Here is a 27,924-nt window from a genome sequence, read left to right on the forward strand (position 1 = left end):
AGCAAATTTCTCAGTATAGTGTATGTCCAAAAAGACCATTCAAAAGTTGATGTAAAATAATGGATGATCATTTCTGAAGTGCAATGATATCCCCAAGATGTGACCAATCCACAAACAAGTTCTACATAATGGATGTCAGTTTTGATCTTTGCCTATGTGTAGAATTATCAAATAAGAGGTAACTAATAAACATTAATCATTTGAATAAACATACAGTCTTCAGTGTTGGTGGTTGGGTAAAATATGTTTGACATGTTCATCACATATAAATACACTGAAGTTTTATTCCCCACATGTACAAGAAACTGAACTCGGGTAACCCCCCCCCCCCCCCCCCCCCCTACCCGGGTACCCGCTGCAGGTCTCAAGAGATAGGTACAAAATGTCTGATTGGGAAAAGTTTGACCGCAGCCCAGGAAAAAATGTACTAAGATACACGTATGAAACTATCTGGTTATGCGTACACGGAAGTTGACTGAAGTTTTATCTTTATTCAAACATAAAAGTCAGAAGGATTGGTTGCAAAGTCAGAAAGAAATGCGAACATTAGTGACTTGTAGCGTAACCATATACAGCTGTAGATCATTTTTGTCATTTAACAGTATATCACATGACTAAACACGCGTCCGGGATAGTCCTGTGGGTAACCGGTCTCTTCTCAGTACCCACCCGACCCGAGTACCCGAGTTACCCGTACCAGCCCTACTAGAATCTGTACTTTGCTAAGAAAGTGTTATCCCAAATATTTGATACATCATGTCATCTCTGAGTGCCATGACCTCTACATCCAAATGGGACATCCACCGAAGGAACGTGTGCACTGTGTGGGTTTTCTTTCCTTGAAAGCCAAATTTACAAATTTAGGTGGAAAAGGAATGAAATTGAATTGGCCTTGGCGATCTGGCATCCGATTGGCTCTTCATTCATCGCCTTGACAGTCAAAGTTAGCTCGGGGATCACCTCACCCGACATTCTATGAGTGTGTCCTCCGATCTACATGAAGTAGAGGTAAGGAATGGGAGTGCAAGATCTGATTACATTGAGATAAATTATTTCACCATGAAAACAATATGTGGAGTTTTATTACCCATGAAAACAATATGTGGAGCATTATTCCCCATGAAAACAATATGCAGAGTTCAGTTTCTCACGAATACAGTATGTGTAGTTGTAGTCCTCATGAATACAGTATGTGTAGTTTTATTCCTCATGAATACAGTATGTGTAGTTTTATTCCTCATGAGTACACTATGTGGAGTTTTATTCCTTATGAGTACACTAAGAGGAATTTTATTCCTCATGAGTATAGTATCTGTAGTTTTATTCCTCGTGAGTACATTGTGTGTAGTTTTATTTCTCAGGAGTACACTATGTGGAGTATTATTCCTCATGAGTACAGTATGTGTTTTATTCCTCATGAGTACACTGTGTAGTTTTATTGCTCATGAGTACACTATGTGGAGTTTTATTCCTGATGAGTATAGTATCTGTAGTTTTAATCCTAGTGAGTACATTATGTGTAGTTTTATTCCTCATGAGTACAGTATGTGTTTTATTCCTCATGAGTACATTATGTGTAGTTTTATTCCTCGTGAGTACATTATGTGTAGTTTTATTCCTCATGAGTACACTATGTGTAGTTTTATTGCTCATGAGTACACTATGTGGGGTTTTATTGCTCATGAGTACACTATGTGGAGTTTTATTGCTCATGAGTACACTATGTGGAGTTTTATTCCTCATGAGTATACTAAGAGGAATTTTATTCCTCATGAGTATAGTATCTGTAGTTTTATTCCTCGTGAGTACATTGTGTGTAGTTTTATTTCTCAGGAGTACACTATGTGGAGTATTATTCCTCATGAGTACAGTATGTGTTTTATTCCTCATGAGTACACTTTGTGGAGTTTTATTGCTCATGAGTACACTTTGTGGAGTTTTATTCCTCATGAGTACACTATGTGGAGTTTTATTCCTGATGAGTATAGTATCTGTAGTTTTATTCCTCGTGAGTACATTGTGTGTAGTTTTATTTCTCAGGAGTACACTATGTGTAGTTTTATTCCTCATGAGTACAGTATGTGTTTTATTCCTCATGAGTACATTATGTGTAGTTTTATTCCTCGTGTGTACATTATGTGTAGTTTTATTCCTCATGAGTACACTAAGTGTAGTTTTACTCCTCATGAGTACACTATGTGTAGTTTTATTGCTCATGAGTAAACTATGTGGAGTTTTATTCCTCATGAGTACACTATGTGTAGTTTTATTGCTCATGAGTACACTATGTGTAGTTTTATTCCTCATGAGTACACTAAGTGTAGTTTTATTCCTCATGAGTACACTATGTGTAGTTTTATTGCTCATGAGTAAACTATGTGGAGTTTTATTCCTCATGAGTACACTATGTGTAGTTTTATTGCTCATGAGTAAACTATGTGGAGTTTTATTGCTCATGAGTACACTATGTGTAGTTTTATTCCTCATGAGTACACTATGTGTAGTTTTATTCCTCATGAGTACATTATGTGGAGTTTTATAACTCATGAGTACACTATGTGTAGTTTTATTCCTAGTGAGTACATTATGTGTAGTTTTATTCCTAGTGAGTACATTATGTGGAGTTTTATTCCTCATGAGTACATTATGTGGAGTTTTATACCTCATGAGTACACTGTGTAGTTTTATTCCTCATGAGTACACTATGTGTAGTTTTATTCCTGATGAGTACACTATGTGGAGTTTTATTCCTGATGAGTATAGTATCTGTAGTTTTAATCCTCATGAGTATAGTATCTGTAGTTTTAATCCTCGTGAGTACACTATGTGGAACGATAGTTACGGGTTTAACGACTGAATCCATACAATCTAGTCCCATCTATTAGCCATTCCAGAATGTTCTTTTGTTTAGGTTTCAAATTTGTAATAGAGAATTTGTCAAAATACGTTGCAAAGCGTAGACGCCAATTTTAAATAAGTGCCGTAAAGCAAGAGAAAACTGCCTTCTGATTGGTAATTCCATTGGTCAGTCAAATTTCGTGCAAGGTCGGTTTGACGTGACCCGTAATGAGATGTCCTCCGATCTTTGTTTAGCGGCAGCGAGATTGTACCATGCCACAGTTTAACATGAATACCCCACTCAGACACAGTATACTGACTCTGAGCCACCAGTACTGGTTATATCCCCTTCATGTCCAGCACCAGGCAGGTCAATAAAAAGTACCATGTTTTCAAGGGCCAGTAAAGTGAAAGAAATAATTGTGATATTTTTGCAAATATAAAATTTCCGAAAAAGTCAATTTCCCAGAGAAAAAACCTCATTATATTCGTAAAAAGTAGGCAAACAACAAACTTCTCATCAAAATTATTGTGTATCTCTAGCTTCAATGGGATAAGGCTCTTCACAGCCACTAGGAAGTACTGCCCTACACCTCCGCCATCTCGTAGACATTTCAATATTTAAGTTCACTTTTTAAATTTTGAATTGAAAATTTATCAAAATAATTTTCAAAGGTAGTCTGGAATGGAAGTTGCCATTTTGAAACTAGTACCACAAAGCTTGAAAAAGTTGCTCTCTGATTGGCTAATATCGACTTCCTGTTAGTCATTTCATTGGTTGGTCTAAGTTTGTGAAAGGTTGTTCTGACCTGACCTGTAATGGGGTGTCTAAGATCATTGTAATGTGGTAGCAAGCACTAATATCTATTTTAACAAGATTGCCTATAGAGACACACAGTACTCTATCATACACACCACACTCCCACTGAAAAAAACCACACGAACACAGACGGATGTAGAAAGGTTTCCTTTATTTTGAATGTAGTAAACTATCAACAAAAGAGAAAGTAAAGTTGGGGAGTTCTGTAAAGAGACTGATTAGTCAACTGGCTGACCATGATATATTGTGTTTTGTGATGCATCCAGCAGATATTCATCCAGCTGAAGGAAGGGAGATAACTCTAACCAAAGCTCACAGATATTGAAGGAAAATGTACAACTGGTCATGCGGCATGTCTTACAAATGAAGCAGCAAAATAAATACATATGATACATAAAATTTCTCTAAGTTCAGTAATCCTACCTATATAATCACATTGCATGTACAACATGGAAAATATTTCTATATTTTCTCATTGCCTTGCCCCGAGCCAATCCACAAAAGGATTGGTCAGTGGCAGCCTTGACCTTGATGTAAAACATGCAGATAAGCAATATTATCAATGGATGATTTGTACAGTTCCGTTTTTTTAGTCAACAGAGTGTCATTATTAAAATCACTGAAACGTGCAAGATGACAGTCATGTCACATTCGGAGGTATCATAAGCATATCCATACACATTTACTCGTATGCACAAAGGCCAAAACCACCTCACAGAAACGTGTGAAGCCGTTTTACACAGGACACAATAGTGCGCAGTATTGTCAAAGTTGCCTTTCTCTTGCTGATCGGAAATACTCACGTAGAAATGGGGGATTAAATAATATATATATATATATATTTCCTAAATGATAAAATTCTTTGAGGATTCCTACCAAAGTATTTCTGAAACCTGGACAAGAGAGAGAGAACTTTGACAATTGGTCAGTCATCCCATTGTATTGGGCTGTATGGTACCTCGGCAACCAACATCACTATCCTGTAGCTGGCCGGCTGACCGAGCCACCGAGTATCGGATCAAGTCACTAGATTGCCAGTTGTTATTAACATCCACATCCTTCCCTTGGTTTGTTCTGTTCTTTTGTTAACACGATCTGGTCGGGGAACTCGTTGTACAGCTCCACCTCGGACTCCTGCATCAGTGCGTTCTTGGCCACTGTCTGGAATGCCTGTTCCACGTTGATAGCCTCCTTTGCACTTGTCTCAAAATATGGTATGTCGTTCTTGCTGCTGCACCAGCTCTGGGCCCGTTTTGCCGACACCTGAAACATCCACATACCCCTTGAACAGACAATTTAACAAGCAACACCCAGCCCAACGTGACCATCAAAGGATCACATCAGAATCAACAGAGTGACTGTCTGATAGTCAGAGAGTGGAGTGAGAGAGTTGGGTTTAACGCCGCTTTTAACATTATTCCAGTTATCACGGCGTGTCAGCTTAATGGGAGGAAAGCCCGAAGTGACGCAGGTCCCAGACGTTTACCACTTTAGTGAAACCCCAAAGCACAGATGTGGTGCCGACAAACCTTGAAACATAAATCAGGGCGAACCAGGATTCGGACCCACGATCATAGGTTTCTGGTGTGCCAAAAGGAGTCATGCCCTCATCAAAGAGTGGAAGTTCTGGTACTCTATGAATTGAAGGAAACTTGTTGATGGCCAGGTATAATACTTGTGTCAAGAGGGAGAGCTCTACATGCACCGAAGATCACACTTTCATACATTTCTCGGTCCCTGTGAACTTACCGCTCTGTTTTCCAAGTCTATCTTGTTGCCAATGACTACGAAGGGGAAGTGTTCTGGGTCGCGAGGACTTGCTTGTATGAGGAACTCATCTCGCCAGCCGTCCAGATTCTTGAACGTGTTTGGCATGGTGACATCAAAGACGAGCACACAGCAGTCAGCGCCGCGGTAAAATGCTACCCCTAAGCTCTGGAATCTCTCTTGACCAGCTGTGTCCCATATCTACAGCAAAAGACAAAAAGACACTTTTTGGAGGATTGACTAAACCGGATCCAACAACATAATCTGCAGAAGTGACTTTCATGTTATCTACCTTGACAGTAGATATCCCATAGATCACTGCTCATGATCTACCTGCATACGTACCCTTCCCAATCTATCTACTTATTACTAATCTCATTATATACACCCCTGGATACCATCTTGCCACACACCTCTTTCCAACTTTCCCTTCCCCATCTACCTGCATCTCATCCACCCCTTCATCAAACATCATCCACCCCTGCATCCGACCTCATCACATTCACCTGTATCCAATCTCATCACATATACCTGTATCCAATCTCATATCTACCTGTATCCAATATCATCACATCTACCTGTATCCCATCACTCACATCTACCTGCATCCAACCTCATTCCCCATGCATGCCATCACATCTACCTCTGCATCACATTACCTGCATCCCATCTCATCTACCTGCATCCCATCTCATCTACCTCTACATCACATCTACCTGCATCCCATCTCATCTACCTGCATCCCATCTCATCTACCTGCATCCCATCTCATCTACCTGCATCACATCGCATCTACCTGCATCCCATCTCTTCTACCTGCATCACTTCTCATCTACCTGCATCCCATCTCATCTACCTGCATCACATCTCATCTACCTGCATCACATCTCATCTACCTGCATCCCACCACATCTACCTGCATCCAATCTCATCTACCTGCATCCCATCTCATCTACCTACATCCCATCTCATTTACCTGCATCCCATCTCATTTACCTGCATCCCATCTCATCTACCTGCATCACTTCTCATCTACCTGCATCACTTCTCATCTACCTGCATCACATCTCATCTACCTGCATCACATCACATCTACCTGCATCACATCTCTTCTACCTGCATCACTTCTCATCTACCTGCATCCCATCTCATCTACCTGCATCCCATCTCATCTACCTCTACATCACATCTACCTGCATCCCATCTCATCTACCTGCATCCCATCTCATCTACCTGCATCACTTCTCATCTACCTGCATCACATCTCTTCTACCTGCATCCCATCTCATCTACCTGCATCACATCTCATCTACCTGCATCCCATCTCATCTACCTGCATCCCATCTCTTCTACCTGCATCCCATCTCATCTACCTGCATCCCATCTCATCTACCTGCATCCCATCTCATCTACCTGCATCACATCTCTTCTACCTGCATCACATCTCATCTACCTGCATCCCATCTCATCTACCTGCATCCCATCTCATCTACCTGCATCCCATCTCTTCTACCTGCATCCCATCTCTTCTACCTGCATCCCATCTCATCTACCTGCATCACATCTCTTCTACCTGCATCCCATCTCATCTACCTGCATCACTTCTCATCTACCTGCATCCCATCACATCTACCTGCATCCCATCACATCTACCTGCATCCCATCCCATCTCATCTACCTGCATCCCATCTCATCTACCTCTACATCACATCTACCTGCATCCCATCTCATCTACCTGCATCACATCACATCTACCTGCATCACATCTCCTCTACCTCTACATCACATCTACCTGCATTTAAACTTGCTACGTGCATCCAAACTCATCTGCTAACCTGCATCCCATTTTATCAACATGTTTCCTATCCCATCTTCTGGCTGCACAACCATCTGTTCCAAATCCACCTACCTGCATCTCCTTCATCTCCATGATTAATTGCCTATCCATTCCAAATCCACCTACTGCCCACAGAGGCTGACCTACCTGCATTGTGACCAGCCTATCGTCCACCATCACCTCCTTTGTCAGAAAGTCAGCCCCAATTGTAGCCTTGTACTGGTTACTGAACTTTTTGTTCACATATTGATTCATGAGCGACGTCTTGCCAACACTGAAACAAACACCACAGAAAGTTAATGTGTGAATGAGTGGGATTTTCCAGCAGCACCATTGCATATAGGCTTGTTTGTTTGTTTGTTCTTTAGCACCTCACACAGAAATATTCCAGCCATATGATGGCGGTCTGTAAATAATCAAGTCAGGACCAGACAATCCAGTGATTGACCTCATGAGCATCAATCCACGCAATTGGGATACGATGACATGGATCAACCAAGTCAGCAAGCCTGATGACAAGCACTAGATTGCAAGCACAGTCACCTTTTACAGCAAGAATGGGTTTCTGAAGACCTGTTCTACCACTTTTACACAAATAATTTTATCTAACGAGTGATGTTTATGTTAAAGAACAAAAACATATGTCATAGTTAAATGTAATAATTTTGGTTTTCTAGTGGACTGTGGAACCATACATGGGTAAAGACTTTACGACAAGAATGGGTTGCTGAAGACCTATTCTACCCCGGATCTTCACGGGTCCATTGCATATATTGGAGTCAGAGGGATGAATATGAATATTGGTACATACAACCTCAGTACTCATGTTGCTTTAAGAACATCTCTATGCCTGATGTTCAAAACTGTTACACAAATGTCAGCACACAATATCAATGTATGAAACTGCAAGATAACGGAGACAAGACACAGTCCCAGTACTGACCTGCCTTTTCCCGGGCAAGATACTGATATCTGACAAGACACAGTACTGACCTGCCTTTTCCCGGGCAAGATACTGATATCTGACAAGACACAGTACTGACCTGCCTTTTCCCCGGGAAGATACTGATATCTGACAAGACACAGTACTGATCTGCCTTTTCCCCGGGAAGATACTGATATCTGACAAGACACAGTACTGACCTGCCTTTTCCCCGGGAAGATACTGATATCTGACAAGACACAGTACTGATCTGCCTTTTCCCCGGGAGATACTGATATCTGACAAGACATAGTACTGATCTGCAATGCCCAGGAAGATACTGATATCTGACAAGACACAGTACTGATCTGCATTCCCCAGGAAGATACTGATATCTGACAAGACACAGTACTGATCTGCATTCCCCAGGAAGATACCGACATCTGACAAGAAACAGTACTGATCTGCATTCCCCAGGAAGATACTGATATCTGACAAGACACAGTACTGATCTGCATTCCCCAGGAAGATACTGATATCTGACAAGACACAGTACTGATCTGTATTCCCCAGGAAGATACTGATAACTGACAAGACACAGTACTGATCTGCATTCCCCAGGAAGATACTGATATCTGACAAGACACAGTACTGATCTGCATTCCCCAGAAAGATACCGACATCTGACAAGAAACAGTACAATACCCAGCAGCATCCGACCCATCCCCAGGAAGACTGACAACCAGCCCCAAAACTTTCAGGCTTCATTTCAATAATTCATATCTACCAAGAGTTAGAACAGTACAAATATTGACTTGCTTTCCCAAGGCAAATGTTAATAACTGACAAAGAAGAAGCAGTATTAATACTGACCCGCTATCCCCCAGGATGATAACCTTCAGGAGAACCTTCTTCCGGGATGTCATTTTGGTACGTGGCTACCTGAAAAATAATAAAAACTAGTTATGATATTTCAAAAAGATCAGCCTTGGGCAACAGCTTAGTTATAAATCAGTGATATTTGACATTGATGCACTGTCCCCCCCCAAAAAAAACATCAGGACAAATCTCCAATTGAAAAATCCATACTTGAAACTATCAAGGAATGTCGAAGTATTCAGATCTGCACACCTACCCCAGTGAACAGGCAGGTACGTAACACCACAAAATTCACCTGCACGCAATGAACCAGAGAGAACAAATCCCAAAATACATAAACCTTAATTTTATCAAAAAGATTCCATTATGTCAACTTAAGTTCAATGTCTTTCCAGAAAGTGGATAACTATTCCAGCCCTTTTAGCTCATTTCCTGGCAAAAGAAAAGAATAATTTGATGGCAAATCTTCACTTGATTGATGACATGTTGACAACCCCATCTCAGAAAGTGCCATGTTGGCAACAGGTACTGCACAAACTCACATCTACCAGCAACATAGCGCCATGTCTAACAGAGATAGTCACCATGGTCAGTGCCCAAACTTTTAGAGTGTGAGTGTGTATGGTTTTACGCTGCTTTTAGCAATATTCCAGCAATATCACGGCGGGGGACACCAGAAATGGGCTTCACCCATTGTACCCATGTCGGGAATCGAACCCGGGTCTTCGGCGTGACGAGCGAATGCTTTAACCACTAGGCTACCCGACCGCCCCCGAACTTTTAGAGGCTACTAGCCCAAACATGGCTCTTAGCATCATTTTCAGAAGACTGGTGTTATTATATGGATTATTATTAGCCCAAATAGAATTTAACTAGACACTGGCTTCATAGTGGCTAAATCGCAGAATGGGGATACATACTGGGTATGAGTCCCGACACTTGTATCTATCTGGAAGGATCACTTGTTTTACATAAAAAAAGCTGTATTCAACTCAAAATGTCCCCTCCACCATGTCATGATACAATATTTCACATCATACCCAGAACATACATATGCAGACAAAATACTGTCAACTGGGTAGCAATAGGATCAGTCTGCAACTTTAGCAGCTAATCTGAACTCTAACTAGTCTTAGTCTGATAAGAGACAATTTGGGGCTGCTAGACATGTTAGACCCAGTATAGACTGCAGACGATGTTCACACTACAAGGATGCTGATCAACTGTGCAGCACCAACCTATGATTATTGTGACAGAATTAATCCCTAATCACAGCTCTCAGAGATGATTTATTGATTGGGACTTTATGTCTTGTCACAAAACATGCAGCGACTGTCTTGTAGCTGGTATGAGGAGACTGAGTGCAAAGCTCTGCTGACTGCAGCAGAAGTCAGTGACATTCCCAAAATGGAATAAAAAAATGTCCCAATCCATGTTGATATAGTTATTCAAGCGTGATGGCTTTGTAGAGGTGACTTGCATTTCACAGATAACAGGACCTATAAACAGGAAGATTCGTAATGCTTAGCCTGACCACCCGATCACGTTACTCGCATATTAGGACAGGCATGGGTAGTTTGAAGACCAATTATAACAGAATTTTCCAGGGTTAAGAACCTTGCAATCATCTGACTATACCTACCATTTCAGTCAAATTAACAAGGTCAAAGATCACTTAATAATGACCCAAAGAGACTGCCGGGGACCGGTTTCTTGATTATAACTTTTTAGATAGAAACATTTACATAGAAGACAATGTTTACACTTTGCAGGGCTCGATTTAGCTATATAAAACATGCACCAGTGCAACCTATTATTGAAAAATGCAACATAATATTTACCACATGCATGTCAAACAATTTAAAAGTTTGTGTTTGACTAACCCTTGCTTGTCACACACAATCAATTTTGAACAAACTCAATTCCTCTAAAATGTATTTACTATACTACATCACTAATCCCTGTGTCATGTGTAATTTGTCATACTTTCTTGGGCTTGACATCATCAAACAGTGGGTACTTCAAGATTGTGTGCTTATGTTCCTATTATGTTTTACAGCAATGCATCATGAATGTAAATGATTCTGGCAGCAGACCAGACTACGTTTGACAACTTGATGGTTTTGTTTGGTGCAACTTGGTTTGGATGTCAACATGCACCTGGTGCAACTTAAATAAGTTCCATTAATTGAGCCCTGATTTGTTTCTAGGATGCATTCAACACATTCAGCAAAATAGCATGGCCTGTAAAAATTAACACCATCTGACACTGCCTTGGTCTTATATCATCAGCCAGGTCACAGAGCCTGACACCTGATCCAAGTCAACTGCCTCTTACAACAAGCGCTGGGGACTTTCTCTTATCCATGTTCCAACAGAGTTGAATAATGTCTAAAAAAACCAACAACTCTTAATGCAGTGTCATTGTGATGACAGCATAACCATATTGCAATAAAATTGATAATGATCGTGATGACAACACAATATGCAGGGGACACATGCATGTATAACGATACCAATTTAATTTGTAACCATGGTAACTGTCCACAAAAGAAACCTCTATAAAAAATCTACTTCACATTATAATGAAAGACATTTCAAGATAAATGTAGGAAAAGAACAAAAATCTCAACCACTTTCTATAACATCAGATATTTCATTGTAACCCTTGTGTCAGGATCTTGAGTACCCACTATGACATTTTGTTTATCAAACATTTTCTTTTGACTAAAGTCTACTCCTAACATTTAACATCAATAATTAACATAAACAAAAATAGGGTCATCACCTATCGTTCCATTAAGCAACAACATACAAACTAGGGGTGTCACTGATTGGAAATTTTAGTATTGATATATCGGCTCAAGAGTAGTAGTATGTATCAATTAATAATAAAATTAGCTATTCTGTATGTGTATCTATAAAACATTCCTATCCATTTATGCAGAGCTGCAATTATTGACTTAATGTGAAATATGAACTAGGTTGATCCATTAACATGATTAACTGACTAAAAGTTTAAAATTTAATTTTCTGCCTCTTCATAGTCCATCTGAACCATTGCAACCTTGATAAATGTAAACATTTCTGTTGCAATAAAATATCAATCTAGCTTTGATATTCATAAATTTGTATCGACACAGATTCAATATTTGAAATTTACCATGTGGTAGTAATATTATATAAATGGACATCACCACAGTACAGTTTAAAGTCATCCAAATAGGAAGTAAGTCCAAGCCCATTAGTAAGAGCAAGTCACTGACTGCCTGAAAGTAATTTATGAACCTGATGAAGATAATGTTAATTGTCTGGTCTACAATACAGTCAACAATTAAGAGTAACCAAAACATTTTTCAGTTTTATTTCAGATATTATTTTTTCAGCCTCGGTTCATATAAGTCACATGATGAAGCTCACGTTAATCAAAGAAAATGGAACAGATAACAATACACACTTTGACAACCTTATCACCATACCATACTGCTACGGAAACATCAAAATCTTTCCGAAGACTCTGATGAGTATGTGTGTGATTGGCACCATTTTTTTTCTTTATAAACAACGCATTATGTAGGCCACAATACAAGGTTGAGTTGTCTGTTTCAAGAAGTGCCCGGAGTCGTATTTGAAACATACGCAAACTATATCCTCGTCGACTACTGCCACTAAGCAGTTAAAATCGGCACAAATACATTCACCTCTCGATACAGAGTTGCCAATATTAGTGGTCATTTCTGTTGACAGGTCATGATAACCACCTCATATCAGAAATATTACATTCAGTGGTTCACAAATCTCTATCAAAACCTCCCACTTTTTAAATCAAACACTAAATCGTTATGTGTCAAAAATACAAACTGATTCAGCCCATTTTCATAAGAATTATGGAATCATCACAAACTACAGAGTCTATAAATCAACACCCTTACCACAAGATCTCCGCAGTGTAATTTAGATCAGAACTTCATCCACAGAAATAAACACCCTCCACAAAATGGCGAGAAGTCTCGTGATCATTTACGTCATTTACCCACAACTCCGTTATATGCTACATTCATACGACAAATCCTATACGCCAGTCACCATCACGAGTTATCTATTGATTTCATTGTGTGAAGGCGACAAAAGTTGATACACGACGTAGTAAAACTGGCAAACAACAATATGGTGCTAGGATAATAACCAACACATTGAAAGCATCTTTTAAATATATTGTCGAGCGTTATATCATGAAAAAAAACCCAACTGTCCCGAAATTCCTGTATAAATACAACAGAGTCGGTCACTATAGATAATGATGCACTGATAACGGCTTCAATGAAATAATATTTTTTTAAATATTAAAACCGATTTTATCTTTTACTTTTTTCCCATTTCGGGAAATACCACCCTGGACATCACCGGATTCCGTGAGAACGGGTACATAACACCACTGTTTTAAGTTATTTTGTAACAAAGGACGTCAATATTCGTGAGTGAGTGAGTTGGGTTTAACGCCGCTTTTAACAGTATTCCAGTTATATCACGGCGTGTCAGCTTAACGTGCGGGGAAAGCCCGAAGTGATGCAGGTCTCAGACGTTTACCACTTCGGTGAAACCCACGAGCACGGGTATGCTGCTGACAAACCTAGAAACATAATCAGGCTGAACCGGGATTCGAACCCACAATCATAGATTTCTGGCGTGCCCAAGGGACGCAACTCCCAATATTCATGAACTTACCATCTGTACCAATGATTGAAGATGTAAAACGTTTATGGTTAACGTTTTGTTATTGTGTGAAACAGACATATATTTTATTTTCAAACAATACAGAATTTAATATGTTATCAATAAAAGTGTTATGTCTTCATGCTCTTCTAACTATCCGTCAAAGACTTTTGACAACAAATGTTCCCATATTTATTCATTGTGAAATACCATCTTTAGCTTCACCAACCTATTTACTTTTGTACGTTTTTTAAACTAACGACTTCAACACGCACTCAAACGCCTCACTGCACGGCCAAACGTTCCTTCAGCTGCTGGTAACAGCAGAAATAAACAGGCAATCAACACCATGCATGATCTGATCTAGAAGTAGATTATATAATCCCTGGATTGTTTGAGAGTATACGTTATAGACTCGGCGTTTTAACAAGCCGCAACGCACGAAGAAAGACTGATGAACGGCTTTCTTCGCACGTGCACTTTGTAGGAGAAAGTTTGAGGGGTGGAGGGTGATGGGGAGGGGTGATTGGAGATTGGCCTCTAAGGACTGTATCAGTCTCCCCGGCTGACTACGGCACTGAAGATAGAACTCTGTAATTGTTCATCTCTGCCAACCCCCTTACCCCTTGTGAAAATCTTTGGCGACTTTTTCATGACAATGACATCCCCACACACCCCCAATAAATTACCAGTTCCTAATTAATCTCATAAAAGAGAACCCGATGCCCCGTGGAATAATATATAACAAGTATGTATATGGCCTCTGATATAATTTAATATTGTTGATTGAATAAACGGAAAGCAGCGGTAAAAAGGTAACCAGATGAATTTGTCTGATGGTTGTTGAGTATTAGAATGAGTTGCCTACCAGCTAGTACACTGCTGTCTGCTACTTCCGTTTCTCTGTAATTATCTTCAACATGGAACCAAACACTGGGACGCAGGCTAGTGATGTCACGGGCGATGACAGAGACTTTCAGTCTTCAGAACTTGGAACAAAACAATTGTAATAACTTCTAACGCGCTCTATGAATATTTGTGACGCACAACACCCCGCGGCTTCAGTTAAAAATAGATTAACCATGTGGTCGATCACATGGTACGCTATGTGTGGAGGTGAAGTCATCTTGTCATTGTCACACGTGGTACTTTTGTGATAGGTAGAGACTCGACGTCGACGGGCATGTGATGTGCTGCACCCTGCACGCTGTTACTGTAGTGTATTCTCATAATCTGAGAAAACAGAATACGATATGAACACAGAGGTATGCCCAACACGAACTTGAATGTGGGCGGGGCAGATGCAGTTCTATTTGTTATAGTCCTCTATTAAAGTGAATGGAATTTTATTTTACGTCAGTGTAACCAAATCAAAACTACAGTTGCAAGTATCCATGTTGTTGGGTGTATCGGGACTACATTGTCACCAGCTGATCACAGCTCCATATTGCTCCTATAGTCCTAATTGGGGTGCGCTTTGACCTATTCTACTGTAGAATTCCCTAGAGTCAATTTACAGGACTTTCTCATGTAAAACACATTTTCAATCTACAGATTTGGTGTATCCCCGTATTATGGGTTTTTGGACGCTTAAGAAACATTTATAAATTTCTATTTAATCACAAGAACAACTGTAAAACATCTCACTTATAAAAGACGACTCTATCTAAAAAACAGGCCATCATCTGGTGTGTGTCTGTATGACACCACACCCCTTGTTATGGCACGAGTAATCGCGATAAACATTGCCATCCGAAAACATATTCCATCTGAAAACGTATGATCCAACAATACTAAAAGGCAAATGGCTTGGGAACTTGTGGGTACGTTAATTTTAAGTATTAGTGAAACTGTTTATGATCTTAACACAATCATGTCTTTCATAAACCTGTCTATGGTATCACATTGTTCACATGTACTGGTGAATCATCATTGTCATTGTCGATGACATTCCTAACTTATCAGGCCTTGTCACATCTACCATGCTTCCTCCAATAAAACACCTGTCACAATGGAAATGGGAAGTTTCTATCTGAGACATTCAGTCAATAATAGCCATGGTTTCCAATTAATTGGATATATTTTTGAAGTACTGGTCAGTTCCTCTAGGTCCTGTCCCTTTTATTAATATCAAACACATAGTTCAAGGTATAACATAGATTCAGAATTGCAATTCTGACAATGCTGTTTCAGAAAAACTATAATTGTTCCATTTGTACTCCCACATGGTATCTAAAGGTCACTTCCACATGATATCGACAGGTTGCTCAACATGATATCAACAGGGTCACTTCCACATGATATCGACAGGTCGCTCAACATGATATCAACAGGGTCACTTCCACATGATATCGACTGGTCACTTCCATATGATATCCACGGGGTTACTCCCACATGAAAGGGGCAGTCGGGTAGCCTAGTGGTTAAAGCATTCACTCGTCACTCTGAAGACCTGGGTTCAACAGGGTCGCTCGCACATGATATCAACAGGGTAACTTCCACATGATATCGACAGGTCGCTCAACATGATATCAACAGGGTTACTCCCACATGATATCGACTGGTCACTTCCACATGATATCCACGGGGTTACTCACACATGACAGGGGCAGTCGGGTAGCCTAGTGGTTAAAGCGTTCACTCGTCACTCTGAAGACCTGGGTTCAACAGGGTTGCTACCACATGTTTTCAACATGGTCACTCCCACATGATATCTTCAGGGTCACTCCACATGATATCAACAGGCAACTCCAACATGATATCAATAGTCTGTCTCTCTCCTTCCCTCACTCCGTCCCTAGCGGTCGGCTTTCAGGGGCTAAAACAAGGACAGGTTGTCTTGGAGTGGGGTATTCATCTTAAACTGTGGCACTAATGCACTAATCTTGAATACAACGTTAAACCCCATTTCAATCACTGTTATGTTGAAGACCAGTTTACTTTGATTGATGTCCGCCTGTTCCATGTGTCTGATGTGTAAAGGCATTGTTTGGCGAGTGGTGTCTGGGCGACAGTGGTGAGGAACAAGGAAAGACAGGAACGACTTCCTCAGTTGATTAACACACTGTGTCCTGAGTCTGTGCCATGGTTGCTGAACTAGAGGCATATACATATTTATATATAGAATGTAAATCTGGAAATTAATGTATCTCCAAATTATGATGACCCCTAACCTAAAATATGACTCGACATCAATGCGACTCCCCACACCCCATCCCCAGTGGAATGATTCATATCCTTACCTTAATCCCATCAAAAAGCAAATAGCACCACCTATTAACACTGAGTAGAGCACTTCCATAAAAAACAATAAACAGTGTTTTCATAAAAACAACATACAGTTTATATGTTTACTCGGTTGACTGGCATTAAGGAAGTTCAAAGGCAATAAAATAATTGAACCAACAACAATTCACTGATTGGTATGCGGAGAAAGTGTCAACAATCTTGTCTCGAGTGGGTAGAACTCTTGACCCCAGCAGTGATAACTCACCGGATGCCCATTGTGTAATTCTTATTCTGTGAATGACATTGCAATATACCTGTTATAACTGCTGCTCAATAAGCTGTGTTTGGACATCCCAAGGATATACCCTCAGAATGGTTTTGACACATTGACTAGTCATTAAAGGTCAAGTTCATCCTTAAGGTCATCCTCAAGAACTCAAGAAGCATTTACAATATGTCAGTGAAACTTGGTACTTAGGACGTGGCTATGATCTGAATAGGTTGTTAGTGACCTATATAAGAGGTCAAGGTCACAGTGAAGGGTTCATGAAGCATGTTTGCCATTTTCACTACAACACCTTTTAATGTCTTATGGCTGTAGGGGTTATTTTGTTTGAATACTTACGTATGACATGCTTTTGATATCAAAAGTAGGTCACTGGAGATATCTCGGGGATATCACATCATGTGGGAAATTTGGCTTAGTGATATGTGAAAGGTCAAGGTCATCCTCTAATTCAAAGCCTGAAAAAAGTTTGTTTACTGCCTCCACTTGAGAATGGACCCATGGTTGTTGTAAAAGGCGACTAACGGGATCGGGTGGTCAGGCTTGCTGACTTGGTTGATGCATGTCATCGATCCCAATTGCGTGGATGGATGATCATGATATTAATCACTGGATTGTCTGGTCCAGAATCAATTATTTACAGAATGCTGTCATATAGCTGGAATATTGCTGAGTGTGGCGTTAAACAACAAACCAACCAACCACTTGAGAATGGTGTACTGTAGGTGAATGAAACTTAGTACATGTCATCCTAAGGCCAGACTCCAGATCTGAATAGGTTGTGGGTGTCATAGAGTTTGGTTGTCATTTTTACTAAATGCCTTCTTCTGCAGAATTGTTTTCAGTTTCATGTACGTCGAGTGGTCATATCATTTGAATACTTATTTATGACAGAATGTGGCAGTCTAATGATCATAAGATGATAGTAATCAGTGAGTTAAAATTTATCGTCGCATCAGAATTATTTCAGCCATATAGCGACCAATCTAATGATATCAGTGGTAGGTCACTGTGACCTACTTTCAATGAGATGCATGTGCCACATATAGTGTATATGCTGGATAGCCCTTTGAAATGTTTTTTCCTTGAAATACTTTAAACTGATGTTCAAGATCAAATTCACAAGGTTATAAACTCACAATTATGTTATGTTCACTGTAGTAGGATGAGTGAGTGAGTATGGTTTTATGCCGCTTTTCGCAACATTCCAGCGATATCACGGTGGGGGACACCAGAAATGAGCTTCACACATTGTACCCATGTCGGGAATCGAACCCGGGTACTAGGCGTGACGAGCGAACACTTTAACCACTAGGCTACCCGACCGCCCCGTAGTTGGATGAAATGTGGGGCGTATCCTTTGGGTGGGGCATTGAATTGGTAAGGTTCTTAGAAAGTCAAGGACTCTGGAATGGTCTACAACTATATTTCAATGGAAAAGAAATCAGTTCTGTAAATAGTCATACTTGGAAGGGGCAGTGGTTAATCGCCTAGTGGTTAAAGTGTTCCCCCGTCATGCCAAATGCCTGGCTTCGATTCCCCACATGGTTATTATGTGTGAAGCCCATTTCTGGTGTCCCTTGCCATGATATTGCTGAAATATTGATAATTCTGTTCCTTCTGTTCCAGCTGGGATGATGTCTACATTCGAGACTTGGACAACTATAACGACTCGGCAGAAGTGGGTGATATATGGTGAGAACAAGTGTTGATATATATGGTGAGGACAAGTGTGTGATATATATGGTGAGAACAAGTTTGTGATATATATGGTGAGGACAAGTGTGTGATATATATGGTGAGGACAAGTGTGTGATATATATAGTGAGAACAAGTGTGTGATATATATGGTGAGAACAAGTGTTTGATATATATGGTGAGGACAAGTGTGTGATATATATGGTAAGGACAAGTGTGTGATATATATGGTGAGAACAAGTGTGTGATATATGGTGAGGACAAGTGTGTGATATATATGGTGAGAATAAGTGTGTGATATATATGGTGAGAACAAGTGTGTGATATATATGGTGAGGACAAGTGTGTGATATATATGGTGAGGACAAGTGTGTGATATATATGGTGAGAACAAGTGTGTGATATATATGGTGAGGACAAGTGTGTGATATATATGGTGAGGACAAGTGTGTGATATATATGGTGAGAACAAGTGTGTGATATATATAGTGAGAACAAGTGTGTGATATATATTGTGAGGACAAGTGTGTGATATATATGGTGAGGACAAGTGTGTGATATATATGGTGAGAACAAGTGGGTGATATATGGTGAGAACAAGTGTGTGATATATATGGTGAGAACAAGTGTGTGATATATATGGTGAGGACAAGTGTGTGATATATATGGTGAGGACAGTTGTGTGATATATATGGTGAGAACAAGTGTGTGATATATATGGTGAGAACAAGTGTGTGATATATATTGTGAGGACAGTTGTGTGATATATTTGGTGAGGACAGTTATGTGATAAGAATTAATCATGCAACTGTTGGTGACAAATCCCCCAGGTTAAAAAGTTATGTTTTTTTGTTTTTTTTGTTGGTCTTCGAACACAGGAGTCCATCAGTGGGTGGGTTTTATTGCGTTATGTCAAATTAAATACAACTACATTATAATGATGAAATAGCGCTGACCAGGCGGTATCTGTGAGGCGTAAGTCAGCGAACCTGCATTGATGCTGTCCCTGACCTCTACAAGGCATTCCACATTTAATCATATGGCCTCTATCAGTCTGCCACATACACAAGCCATACCTGTATGGTCAGCCTGCTGTACTCCTCATCTCATCCACAATGCCATGCTTCAGTAGCCAACTCTAACTTGTATCACAGGCAGCTGACCTGCACAGGACTCTTTGCTGCTGGCCATGGCAATTATCTCAGCTGCTGTTGTCTAATTTGTGTTGACAGCTCTGAGACTTTAGCCACTAGTCCGTAGCCTGAGTCTGGTAAATTGTCTTTCAGTCTGGTAAGCTTTGACATTCAAGTCTGTACATTAATATTGAGATCTACTGAAAAAATAGCATCATTAGACAGGTTTGGGCTAATCGACTCAACAGCTTTCAGCAAAGACTGCTGTGATTATTTGGATATATATATTTAACTTACTTAATCTGGGAATATAAGAACTCCCTTTTAAAACCTGTGTCCCACCAAAATACCAGTGATAGATCCAAAACTTCTGTTCACATATCGCTGCTGTTGTTATTCTGTGTTCACGTATCGCTGCTGTTGTTATTCTGTGTTCACATATCGCTGCTGTTGTTATTCTGTGTTCACATGTTGCTGCTGTTGTTATGTGTTCACATGTCACTGCTGTTATTCTGTGTTCACATATCGCTGCTGTTATTCTTTGTTCACATGTTGCTGCTGTTAATCTGTGTTCACATATCGCTGTTATTCTGTGTTCACATGTTGCTGCTGTTGTTATTATGTGTTCACATGTCACTGCTGTTATTCTGTGTTCACATATCGCTGCTGTTATTCTGTGTTCACATGTTGCTGTTAATCTGTGTTCACATATTGCTGCTGTTATTCTGTGTTCACATGTTGCTGTTATCCTTTGTTCATGTGTCCCTGCTGTTCTGTGTTCACGTGTCGCTGCTGTTCTGTGTTCACATGTCGCTGCTGTTGTCCACATGCTGCTGCTGCTGTTAATCTGTGTTCACACGTTGCTGCTGTGTGTTCACATGTTGCTGCTGTTATTCTGTGATCACATGTCGCTGTTGTTATTCTGTGTTCATGTGTTGCTGCTGTTATTCTGTGTTCACATGTTGCTGTTGTTGTTATTCTGTGTTCTTATGTTGTTGCTGTTATTCTGTGATCACATGTCGCTGCTGTTGTTCTGTTTTCATGTGTTGCTTTTGTTATTCTGTGTTCAGGTGTCGCTGCTGTTATTCTGTGTTCAGGTGTTGTTGCTGTTATTCCGTGTTCACATGTCGCTGCTGTTATTCCGTGTTCACATGTCGCTGCTGTTATTCTGTGTATTCTGGTGTCACTGCTGTTATTCTGTGTTCAGGTGTTGCTGCTGTTATTCTAAGTTCTTATGTTGTTGTTGTTATTCTGTGTTAAGGTGTCGCTGCTGTTATTCTGTGTTCAGGTGTCGCTGCTGTTATTCTGTGTTCAGGTGTTGCTGCTGTTATTCTGTGTTGACATGTCGCTGCTGTTATTCTGTGTTCAGGTGTTGTTGCTGTTATTCTGTGTTCTTATGTTGTTGCTGTTATTCTGTGTTCACATGTTGCTGTTGTTGTTATTCTGTGTTCTTATGTTGTTGCTGTTATTCTGTGTTCAGGTGTCGCAGCTGTTATTCTGTGTTCACATGTCGCTGTTGTTATTCTGTGTTCAGGTGTCGCTGCTGTTATTCTGTGTTCAGGTGTCACTGCTGTTATTCTGTGTTCAGGTGTCGCTGTTGTTATTATGTGTTCCGGTGTCGCTGCTGTTATTCTGTGTTCACATATCGCTGCTGTTATTCTGTGTTCACATGTTGTTGCTTTTATTCTGTGTTCACATGTTGCTGCTGTTGTTATTCTTTGTTCAGATGTTGCTACATTTCTTGCTGCTGTTGTTATTCCATGTTCACATATTTCTGCTGTTGTTCTTCCATGTTCACATGTTGCTGCTGTAGTGTTATTCTGTTTTCACATGTCGCTGTTGTTGTGTTATTTCATGCTCACATAGTGCCGCTTTTAATCTGTGTTTACATAGTTCTGCTGTTGTTATTCCATTTTTACATGTCACTGCTGTTACTACGTGTTCACATCGCTGCAGTTGTTTTTCCTTGTTCACGTGGCATTTCTCTTTATATTCCGTTATCAAATGGCGCTGCTCTTTTTATTCACGTTTACTTTGGGCTGCTGTTGCGTTATCCTGTGTTCACGTGGTAATTCTCTTGTTTTTCTGTGTTCACAAACCTCTACTGTTGTGTTACATGTTCACTTCGTGTGCAGGTTCGGCGAGGAGAGTCAGACGCGGGTTGTCCAATGGCTGGAGGAGGACTGCGAGGATGTGGACACACAGGACGCCATCTTGGACTTGGGTTGTGGCAACGGCATGATGCTGGTTGAGCTGGTAGGTGGAGACTCCATGCAAGAGTGAGTGAGTCAATCTGGCTTGGTAATATTCCATCCATAACAGGCGACACCTAGACGAAGTTTCACACATTGTATTCATAGGATTTAACAAACCCCATGTGTACAATAGGATAAATGTTTTTGTTTGTCTGTTTGTTGTTTAACAAACTCAGCCATATTCCAGCTATATGACAGCGATCTGTAAATAATCGAGTCTCGACCAGACAATCCAGTGATTGACATCATGAGCATTGATCCACGCAATGACATGCATCAACCGAGTCAGAGCCTGAACACCCCATCCCGTTAGTCCTCTTACGACAATCAAAGTCGCTTTTTATAGCAAGCGTGGGTTGCTGAAGATCTATTCTACCCCGGATCTTCACGGGACCTGATGAAAACAACGGTCCTTGAAGTAGACTAAGCCTGTGTATGCTGAATATAATGGAACTTTTTCTCAATGTCGATACCAGGGTCTTATGTTGAGTTATTTCCACCAACATGAAGGTTTGGTGTTTCAGCACAGAGAGGGGTACAGGGACCTGACTGGTGTTGACTACTCTGAGACTGCAGTACAACTCGCTCGCAACATCGCAGACAAAGAAGGAATGGCGGACATCAAATATGAGGTTAGTTTACCTACAGTTGTAATACTGGGCTACTGGCCACCTACAGCTGTTGTTATATTGAGGTATGGCACACCTACAGCTGTTGTTATATTGAGGTACGGCACACCTACAGCTGTTGTTATATTGAGGTATGGCACACCTACAGCTGTTGTTATATTGAGGTACGGCTCACCTACAGCTGTTGTTATATTGAGATACAGCACACCTACAGCTGTTGTTATATTGAGGTATGGCACACCTACAGCTGTTGTTATATAAAGGTATGGCACACCTACAGCTGTTATTATTTTGAGGTAAGGCACACCTACAGCTGTTGTTATATAGAGGTACAGCATACCTACAGCTGTTGTTATATTGAGGTACGGCACACATACAGCTGTTGTTATATTGAGGTACGGCACACCTACAGCTGTTGTTATATTGAGGTACGGCACACCGACAGCTGTTGTTATATTGAGGTATGGCACACCTACAGCTGTTGTTAGATTGAGGTATGGCACACCTACAGCTGTTGTTATATTGAGGTATGGCACACCTACAGCTGTTGTTATATTGAGGTACGGCACACCTACAGCTGTTGTTATATTGAGGTACGGCACACCTACAGCTGTTGTTATATTGAGGTACGGCACACCTACAGCTGTTATATTGAGGTACAGAACACCTACAGCTGTTATTGTCAGGTAAAGAACACCTATTCCTGTTATATTGATGTAAAGAACACCTACACCTGTTATATTGAGGTAAAGAACACCTACACCTGTTATATTGAGGTAAAGAACACCAACAGCTGTTATATTGAGGTAAAGAACACCTACACCTGTTATATTGAGGTAAAGAACACCAACAGGTGTTCAGGACAGAAACAGAACAGTACAACAATAGACACCTACACCTGTTATATTGAGGTAAAGGACACCTACACCTGTTATATTGAGGTAAAGAACACCTACACCTGTTATATCGAGGTAAAGAACACCTACACCTGTTATATTGAGGTAAAGAACACCTACACCTGTTATATCAAGGTAAAGAACACCTACACCTGTTATATCGAGGTAAAGAACACCTACACCTGTTATATCGAGGTAAAGGACACCTACACCTGTTATATCGAGGTAAAGGACACCTACACCTGTTATATTGAGGTAAAGAACACCTACACCTGTTATATTGAGGTAAAGAACACCTACACCTGTTATATTGAGGTAAAGAACACCTACACCTGTTAAATCGAGGTAAAGGACACCTACACCTGTTATATTGAGGTAAAGAACACCTACACCTGTTATATTGATGTAAAGAACACCTACACCTGTTATATCGAGGTTAAGGACATCTACACCTGATATATTGAGGTACAGAACACCTACACCTGTTATATTGATGTAAAGAACACCTACACCTGTTATATTGAGGTAAAGGACATTTACACCTGATATATTGAGGTAAAGAACACCTACACCTGTTATATCGAGGTAAAGAACACCTACACCTGTTATATCGAGGTAAAGGACATCTACAACTGATATATTGAGGTACAGAACACCAACAGCTGTTGTTATGTTGAGGTACAGAACACCAACAGCTGTTGTTATATTGAGGTACAGAACACCAACAGCTGTTCAGGACAGAAACAGAACAGTACAACAATAGTCACAAATCTATCAGTATTGTTCTATTTTCCCCCCTCTCAGTAACCCTTGATAATCTCCCTCATAAAATTTGCAAAGTTTGTTTTGGACAAGTTGCTGTGTATGTAGACATGTGCAAATGTCCACTGTGATTCCAGACAGCTGACCTGACCACTGATGTACGAGAGGGGGCGCTGACATGTCGGTGTGGTCACTACAAGATGTGTGTGGACAAGGGCACGTATGATGCCATCAGCCTCATGCCGGACAATGCACTGACGGCACGGCGGACGTACCGGGCCAACATCAAGCATCTCCTCCGGGCAGATGGTTTGTTTGTGATCACGTCGTGTAACTGGACCTGTGAACAATTGGAGGAATTTTTCTCTACAGGTACAGCTTGTTAAGGACACTGTTTGAGGTTGATCATGTACAGGACAGTTGGGGTAACTGTCGGTGTTGGCTTGCATTGCCAGTTATCTGAGGTGCTGGAATCTGCTTTGCAGAGTTGCATCCCTTTGTGTACCAGAATCCAGTGGTCGTGGGTTGAATCCCTGATCATCCTAATTCTGATCCTCGGTTGTCGGCACCATATCCTTCCTTGTGGGTTTCATCAAGTTCATCAACATCTGAGACCTGCATCACTGTGGGCTTTTCTCCCTTGATTGTTGTAATTTAGCTGAAATAGTGTTCTCACTGACAGTAGGTAGCCCCAGTTAATATCCAGGTCTAGTGGTAAAAGGGTTCGCTTGTCACTCACTCACTTGTCGCTACACACTCTCTCACTAATATCAAGGTTAGAATTAGTCTTCACCAATCCATGCCTGTCGTAAGAGGTGACTAATGGGATCAGGTGGTCAGTCTCGCGGACTTGGTCACGTCATCAAATCCCATTTGCGTGGAACGATGCTCATGATGTCAATCACTAGATTGTCTAGTCCAGACTCAATAATATATGGACTGCCGTGATATAGCTGGACTGTTGCTGAGCATGGTGTTGCATATATGTCATCTTACTGGGATGCAAAGTATACATTGATACTACTGGAGCACGCCAGAAGCCAAAGATTGTGGGTTCGAATCCCGGTTCGCCCAGATAATATTCCCAGGTTTGTCAGCACCATACCCGTGCTTGTGGGTTTCACTAGAGTGGTAAACATCGGAGACCTGCATCACTTCGGGTTTGCTTCCCACACAAAGCTGACACACTGTGATATAACTGGAATATTACTCAAAGCAGCGTTAAATCAAACTCACTCACTCAATCATATATGCTACTCACTAAAAGTTAAAGAACACCGAACGCTTTCATATTACAATAGTTAATCTGTCATTCATATGAGTAATATATGAACACTGTCAAGTACTTACAAGGTTATTCCCAATCACCTGTTTTATTGTTTTATTCTCTTCATGAGGTTTTATTTCCTTGATTCCAGAGATTGTTTGGTAGGAAGATATGAAATACAGATACTGTATTTTATTACTTGCCCGTGAAGAGATCACCCGTTTAAACATACAGCTGCATTACACATTGTGTAATACCAAAATGCGTGCTTATGTACTCTCGGAACACGTTTCACGAACAAATATTGAAAGCTCTCAACATCCCTTTGCTTATTCAACGACATTGCGTGTGGAGATGATAGATCTCTGAGAGGAGCTTATGCACACTCGATGACCCCAGCAACCTTGTTGCTAGGTTGACGTCACATGGTATTGTTTCGCCGAAGGATCTTGCAACACAATTCCACAAATTACGTCATCGGGTATTGTGACGTCATTGTAAACTTTGAGGTGCAAGGCCCCGTTCCACAAGGCGATCGTACGGTAGCGCAACGACCGTTGGTGTAAGTTAAAGTATATGAGTTGCGATAACCTTAACGCTACGATAATTTTGTGGAATGGACGCCTGAATTCTAAAGGTGGACCGTTGGATGGTATTAAAGTCATACGTTTCAACTTTTGACGTATTTGAAGTATTACTGTGTTAAACTCAGTTGGATTATGCCGTGGATCGTGTAGGTGTCAGCATATTTACACTCAACAGTATAATTCTAAAAACGTTATAAATAGCAAGTAATAAATAAAATACTAAACTCGCTCCCGTGTAAAACCAATTTTATGAAACTCGTGAATAGCTGTGGTATCTGACTCACTTTCGCTCGTCAGATACCAGAACTATTCACTCGTTTCATAAAATTGGTATTACACGGGAGCTTGTTTAGTATTCTATATTTATTACCTTCTTTGGTGAAGACCTAAGTTACCAGTACAAGACAACTCTGTTTTTGTTTCAGATTTCTCTCTTGAGTCTGTGATACCCACACCAACATTTCAGTTTGGGGGCAAAACAGGGAACACTTTCACCTCTCTTGTCTTCAAACCCAAGTCATGATGTACCATGTAACATTTATTTGTATTAAAGAAATCTATTTGTAATCAGGGCTTTGTCATGAGGTACAATAGAGTTGGTTGGTTTGTTGTTTAACGCCGCACTCAGCAATATTCCAGCAATATTCCAGCGGTCTGTAAATACTCGAGTCTGGACCAGACAGCCCAGTGAGTGATATCATGAGCATTGATCCACGCAATTTGGATCGATGACATGTATCAACAAGTCAGCGAGTCCGACCACCTGATCCCGTTAGTCGCTTTTTACGACAAGCATAGTCACCCTTAAGGTGCAATAGAGCAACCGTATTTTAATATCTGTTGTGTGAATGGATTCATCCAATAGGAGTTGTGTGACGCTTGTGAATTGAGAAGCTACAGTGTGTCATTATACCGACGGCATGAATCTTTGCTCTTGCTTTTGACCACTGGGTCGTTTGGACCAGACTGGAGTATTTACAGGCTCCTACACTGTGTAGTGAGGAATTTGGATCAAAATTAGTCCCCAGAAACCTATGATTGCAAGAGGATGTTAATTGCATTGGATGGTCGGACTCGCACTGATGACATGGTGTGTTTCTCATAACATATTTGGGTAGAAGGGTCTTACCTTGACCTACAATAATAGGGGTCCAAAGAACACCCAGTTACAAATTTCACAATCTCATTTAAATCAGATCTTAGTTCTCGCTATCGCCAAACAAAGATCTGAGGACATCCCATTAGGGTTACGTCAGAACGACCTTTCGCGAACTTTGACCAACCAATGAAATGACAAACAAGAACTCGACATCAGCCAATTAGAAAGCAGCTTTCTCGAGCTTTACGGCACTCGTTTCAACTTGGCGACTTCCATTTCAGACTACGCTTGAAAAGTATGTTGACACA

At 40.6% G+C, this 27,924-nt stretch overlaps 2 protein-coding genes across 2 annotated transcripts; one reads left to right on the forward strand and one right to left on the reverse strand.

Moving 5' to 3' along the window:
* Nucleotides 1–3,790: 3,790 nt before the first annotated feature.
* Nucleotides 3,791–13,092, reverse strand: LOC139445325 (ras-related protein Rab-7a). Its single transcript, XM_071226448.1, has 5 exons — nucleotides 12,996–13,092; nucleotides 9,058–9,126; nucleotides 7,410–7,536; nucleotides 5,408–5,626; nucleotides 3,791–4,921 (listed from the first exon to the last, which is right to left on the reverse strand). The coding sequence occupies exons 2-5, from the start codon at nucleotides 9,108–9,110 to the stop codon at nucleotides 4,703–4,705; spliced, it is 618 nt and encodes a 205-aa protein (XP_071082549.1). The 5' UTR covers nucleotides 9,111–9,126; nucleotides 12,996–13,092; the 3' UTR covers nucleotides 3,791–4,702.
* LOC139446280 (EEF1A lysine methyltransferase 2-like) lies at nucleotides 10,387–27,113 on the forward strand. The gene is made up of 7 exons (XM_071227634.1): nucleotides 10,387–10,452; nucleotides 14,652–14,782; nucleotides 18,920–18,985; nucleotides 22,257–22,377; nucleotides 22,901–23,008; nucleotides 24,801–25,035; nucleotides 26,943–27,113. Exons 1-7 carry the CDS (start codon nucleotides 10,387–10,389, stop codon nucleotides 27,038–27,040), a joined length of 825 nt encoding a protein of 274 aa, XP_071083735.1. The 3' UTR covers nucleotides 27,041–27,113.
* Nucleotides 27,114–27,924: the final 811 nt, after the last annotated feature.

This window comes from Haliotis cracherodii, unplaced genomic scaffold (genome assembly GCF_022045235.1).
Source record: "Haliotis cracherodii isolate W230 unplaced genomic scaffold, xgHalCrac1.p SCAF_6, whole genome shotgun sequence".
Lineage (NCBI taxonomy): Eukaryota > Metazoa > Mollusca > Gastropoda > Lepetellida > Haliotidae > Haliotis > Haliotis cracherodii.